This window comes from Gossypium arboreum, chromosome 7 (genome assembly GCF_025698485.1).
Source record: "Gossypium arboreum isolate Shixiya-1 chromosome 7, ASM2569848v2, whole genome shotgun sequence".
In the NCBI taxonomy this organism is placed as follows: domain Eukaryota; kingdom Viridiplantae; phylum Streptophyta; class Magnoliopsida; order Malvales; family Malvaceae; genus Gossypium; species Gossypium arboreum.
In genome coordinates this window covers 102,954,999-102,960,388 of record NC_069076.1, presented here as the reverse complement: position 1 = coordinate 102,960,388, position 5,390 = coordinate 102,954,999, and the positions used below count along the sequence as shown (strand labels likewise).

The 5,390-nt window shown below is 32.7% G+C and overlaps 1 protein-coding gene across 1 annotated transcript; it reads right to left on the bottom strand.

The window, feature by feature from the left end:
- Nucleotides 1-1,006: 1,006 nt before the first annotated feature.
- Nucleotides 1,007-5,181, bottom strand: LOC108484091 (sulfite exporter TauE/SafE family protein 3-like). Its single transcript, XM_017787737.2, has 12 exons — nucleotides 4,827-5,181; nucleotides 4,553-4,712; nucleotides 3,524-3,724; nucleotides 3,379-3,443; nucleotides 3,057-3,084; nucleotides 2,869-2,951; nucleotides 2,708-2,794; nucleotides 2,565-2,615; nucleotides 2,191-2,412; nucleotides 1,924-2,017; nucleotides 1,651-1,791; nucleotides 1,007-1,516 (listed from the first exon to the last, which is right to left on the bottom strand). Exons 1-12 carry the CDS (start codon nucleotides 5,034-5,036, stop codon nucleotides 1,431-1,433), a joined length of 1,428 nt encoding a protein of 475 aa, XP_017643226.1. The 5' UTR covers nucleotides 5,037-5,181; the 3' UTR covers nucleotides 1,007-1,430.
- Between the last annotated feature and the right edge of the window lie 209 nt (nucleotides 5,182-5,390).

Below are 5,390 nucleotides of genomic sequence, written 5' to 3'. Positions count from 1 at the left end.
AGATTTAATTTCATATTTTATTCATCCTATAATTAGATTTTTACAATTTTTGATGATTTTTCCAAGTTATACTACTGCTGCTGTCCAAAACTATTTTAGTACAAGATATTAATTACCATGTTATAACACCCTTATTTTCTTTTTCTACACCATTTCTCATCACTTTCTCTTATTTTCTCTTCACTAACATATTAAGAACATAGGACCTTATGTAAGAAAACTCTACTATAACATTATTTCCATGCTTTGTCAATAATAACAAACTTAAAAACATATTGAAATCTTGATATACTTACCTTGTTTTATTGATACTAATCTTTAACTTGATTTTCTCTCTCCTCCAACTTCTATTTCTTGAATCCAACTTGATATTCTAACTCCTCATGGTCTCCTTAACATTTTTCTCTCTTAGTAGCTATGGAAATTCTTTTGATTTCTAGGTGAAAATGGTAAATTTTTGGTGGAAGGACAAATTTGTAAAGAAAAGAAAATTTCTTTATTTTCCTTCTCTTCTAACATTGGTTGCATGCATGGAAAGATGATGAAAATTCTTCATCTTTCCTTCCTTTTATATTAAATAATTAATAATAAAATAATAATGAAATAATAATAAAATAATAAAATATCTTATTAAAATAATATATATCTAATTAAATAATCATAAAATATCATCGAAATCATCATTACTTTCTAGATTTCTCTCTCTTCCAATTGACCATTTTACCCTTTATTATCTTTTAAAATTCCATCATTGAGTTATCATTTAATTTGGTAAAATTGCAATTTAGTCCCTCATAATTCTTCACCTATTCAATTTGATCCTAATTCATTCATTTTCCTTAGTTTCTAGATCATTCCACTCTTAAAATATTTACACTATTAGTCCTTCAACTTTTTCATATTTACACTTTAACCCCTCGAATTTTAAGTATTTACTCTTGTGCAACAAGTCATTTCTTGAATTAATATATCATAATATACTTCTCAATATTGACATAACTCAAAATTTTCCTTTTTGTCACTTTATTTCCTTATTTTACTATATTAAGGATAATATCTTACTATAAAAATTTTCAGGGTATTACAAAAAGGTTGTCTTGAATATGTAGGTCTTTTGACACCAACAAGGACAAAGAACCAGGAACTTCCAATAATACAAAATTACAACATGGAAAGTGAAAAAACAATTGGCAAATGTAAGTTGGTTGAGTACTCATTAATACTTTCGGGAATTGCTAAAGTTCGAGACTCAAGTTACCCCATTTAGCCTAAAAAAAAAGAGCTATGGCTAAAACTATCGAAATCATTGGTATCTTTCTTGCCTACAACCCAAAGAATGAAACAAATACAAGGGCAATTTTATTGTTTGCCTTTGAGGGAAAAACACTAGGGTAATATTAGAAAAAAACAGAAGAAGAAAGCCTAAAGTGCTAGCTTTCATACTTGCAGAGGTTCTCGAATCCCATATATTCATTATGATGAATCTTGTCAATCATGTTTGATATGCCAACGCCACCTACCAAAATATATTTGAGTGAGCTTTGAATCCAATGAGTTAGATAGTACCTTTAAAAGGTATCATTCGAATCCCAACATTTTCAAGCATTCCTTTCTCATTAAACTATGACTTATTTGTAAATCAGGGCTCACCTAGTGATACTGCGCTAACGAATATGGTGAATGCTAGAATGAAGATAATCAAAGATGCCCGTCCAAATACAATTATCAGCCTTCTCACGACATGTTGTCCAACAAAGGCAGCAAAAGTAGCCACAGCAGTGAAGTAGAGAGCTGCCAACAAAAAAAAGTATGAAAATAAGTTTAACTCCAGAGCAATGTAGAACGTATGAAAATAAGTTTAACTCCAGAGCAATGTAGAACGACCACTTCCTCCTCTAATCAAATGATGGCAAGCAAACTTACCATAAGGTACTGGAAAACGTTTCAGAAGGTAATACTCTACGACTGACATAGATGAAGAGAAAGTCATGGCAAAGGTTGCTGTGGCACTTGAGACCTACACAGATGTTGACAAGAAGCCTAAATATCAGAATTTAAAAACACTATATAGACTCATGATCGTAATGAGATCATGTGTTACCATCATTTCCAATTTAATTTATGGAGAGAAGGGTGAACTTCAATATAATAACTTCATGGCATACATTTGAAGGACACAAAGGTACTCACCTGAGGGGGGATACCTAACTCCAAGAATAGTGGACCCATGATAAATCCTCCACCCAGGCCAAGTAGACCACCAACAATCCCGGCTAGTACTCCGAAAAAACAGTAACTAACAAGCTGATGCGCTTGAAAATTTGAGCCTTGTTCACCCTTGGATGCAATTGCTCTATTTCCTTTGTATAGACTAACCGCCTCATATGCAGATACTGCGACTGAAACTGGGATCTGGGAAACAGAAAGGATGCCTCAAACCAGGTTTAAAAGAAACTGTTATGGCAAGTATCATAATTGATCCATAATGTTCAAATGTTATTTCTTGCTCATGCAATTCAAAAAATGGAAAAGAGACAACAGAGATGAAAAAGATTAGAATGTACCTGCAACAAGTTCAACACCCAATACCCTACAGAACAAGTAGTTGTATGGTTCTGTCATCAAATGTCATATTTTATCAGTTCTGGTACAACAATTTATATTCTGCAAATACTTAAAACAGTAAATAGAGCTGAGGAAACAAAACCTTGGAAATCTGCAGTACAAGGAATGCAAACCAAACAAAACAAAGAAGCCCAAGTTCTTTCCAGCAAACGTTGTCCAAAACAGTGACCTGCAATGATTGCATTAAATAAGTTTTTAGAAAATTCGGATTCATGATTAACAGCAGGGTTACAGTCAACCCACTTTTTGGCCTGTGTTATCCTTCGGAGGAACAGTGTTTGGGCCACTGGGTAGAGGCCTGTAATCCACATTTTCACTACTTGTACCTAAAATCATGTGAGAAATATATGGGATTATTTCATAAGAAAAAAAAAAAAAATGAAAAGATCGCAATGATCTTAAGGATTTGTTAGAGGAAAAAGGCTACTAACCATTTGATTCCAAGCGCCTGGCTGCCTCCTAAAATCCAAGGCAAGCAGATTTCAGATAGCTTTCAAGTAATTATAATAATATAAATATGCCAAACACTGAACGAGAAAGTTTCCTCTTTGGTTTTTAGTGAATTAAAAAGCAAAGCCAAGGCACAAAGTTTTGCTTGAAATTAAATATCCTTGAAAACTTTTTAATTGCTCATTCGTGACAGCCGGAAAAGACTTGAACTCATATTTAAAATCACAATAGAATGGAGAAAAGGTATAAAGAGCTCAGAGTTCTGTGCATATCAATATGAGACTGAGTTAAAAAAGTTACTACCTGCTTCAGTATGGTTTCCTTTTTCCATGTTTCGACACCCTTGAAGAATGCCTTAGTTGATGTTCCTACAAGCCACACCATCAAAATTGATAGATAGTGCACATTATCCCCAGTAAATACAACAACAAATCAGCAAACAGCTTACCTACAAAGAGAATAATAAGTAAAACTGTGACCATCCAGTCCGCAAAGATCACATTAAATGCAACTCCTATGCTAATTCCAAGCATGAGCATTGGCTGGATAAGAAGAGCCAAATCATAATCAATGATAGGCATATCAAGTGTGGGGTGCCTTAGCTTAAGGTTGTAGTAAACAGTTGAAGCTGCTGCACCCATGATCATACCTAAAATTGCAAAAACATAGAATCAATGAACTCATATAGAGTATAACAAATCATCTGTGAGCTTTGAAGTTCTTAATATGCTACACAAAGAACTTACATAATTTATACATATTTTTTTCTCATTTTTTTCCTGGCAATAGATTTTTCAAAATAATCATATCTAGCATACAAACAAATGGTAACTGCAACTTTGTCTTACTCAAAAGATGAGTTTAAACCATTCTTGACGTTTTTGAAGTCTACTTTGGGCTTTGCAACAAGCTGAGTAAATTTCAATTTTGCTTCCTTCAGAAAGGAATCATGATTTAACAACAGAACTCTTCAATAAAATTATAATAAATTCCACTTTTAGCATAAATTCAAGGGCTTATGCAGCCAATATCAGAAACAGTTAGGGAAAAAATGCTAAAGCAACACAAAACTCTTAAAATTTACCCTTAAATAAATCCATGGATCCCTATATTACTCCTATTAAATCCTTAACCTTTAATTTATATTCAAGTAAGTTCTAACTTTAATTTGTATCCTGATAAGCCTTAACGTTTATTTTGCGTGCAAATAAGTCCTTAAGATTAATCAATTCAGTGAAGTAAGTGCTATTCAAATGTAATAAGAATATAAAGATTTACTATAGAACAATTTAGGTGTTTTTTAGTATTTTACCAAAGGAAATACAGTGCATTTCTTTTCTTTCTTCTTCATAAAAATCTTTACATATTTACTTTACCTAATTCTAAAGTCACACTTGTTCAAATGTAACAATTTCTTCATGCCATTGCAAAGATGTTTTAAGAAAAGAAAAAAAAGAAAAGAAAAAGAAAGCCTTACATTTTGAAATAGCTGTTGCAGACTTTGGATCAAACCCAACAATAAGGCTAAGCATGGGAACAAATATGCCACCTCCACCTACGCCTCCTACACTCCCAAACGCTGCCCCACAAAATCCAATAGAAGTTCCCAGCACAGATTGCCAATTAAATTCCATTTCCTACACCAAAACAAATAATAATAATTCCACAAAAAAAATGATAATAGGCTTTTTGATGACAAGAGGTATAATCACAAGAAAGTATATTGAATTTGAATTTAAATATGTTCTTACAGGCCAAACATGGTGATAACCTGATTGATCAGGTTTCCATAAGAAATGAATAGCTTTGACAAAATAATTATCATTCGTTTTCGATTCCTCGCTCGATTCTCCATTCTTCAAGCTTCTCTCAGCTGAAACTAATATGAAAGCCAAACCAAAGTTAATGAAATTCAACATTATCGATCTCGCAACGTCCCGTTTTATTCCAAACCGAGCCATCTTTGAATTGAAAGAGAAAGTGATTTTCGGGGTTTCGGATTTAGGGAAATTATTTGAAAAAATAAAAATTGGTTCCAAAATTATATATAGCAAAAGAAAGAAGGGTCTTTGACTCTATTTCTTTATTACGTCACTCGTCTCTGTGGATGATATCATGATAAGTTTGTGAGGTCAACGTTTTATTATTAATTTTCTTTGTTTGGAAGTAGTTAACTTCGAGTGGACCCCCACTTCCTCAGGCTTCCCCTCCCATCTCCGCTTTACGTACTTTTTATCTTTGTGTATGATTGGTATGAATATTCTTAATATAGGAGGACCTCAATTTAAGTGTAAAAATGTATTATTCTCTTATAT

Coding starts and splice junctions, on each gene's coding strand:
- LOC108484091 (XM_017787737.2), bottom strand. CDS start 5,036: ATGGCTCGGTTTGGAATAAAACGGGACGTTGCGAGATCGATAATGTTG. Junction 3,725..4,552: donor TGCAACAGCTATTTCAAAAT/GTAAGGCTTTCT, acceptor TTGCAATTTTAG/GTATGATCATGGGTGCAGCA. Junction 2,795..2,868: donor AGGATAACACAGGCCAAAAA/GTGGGTTGACTG, acceptor CAATCATTGCAG/GTCACTGTTTTGGACAACGT.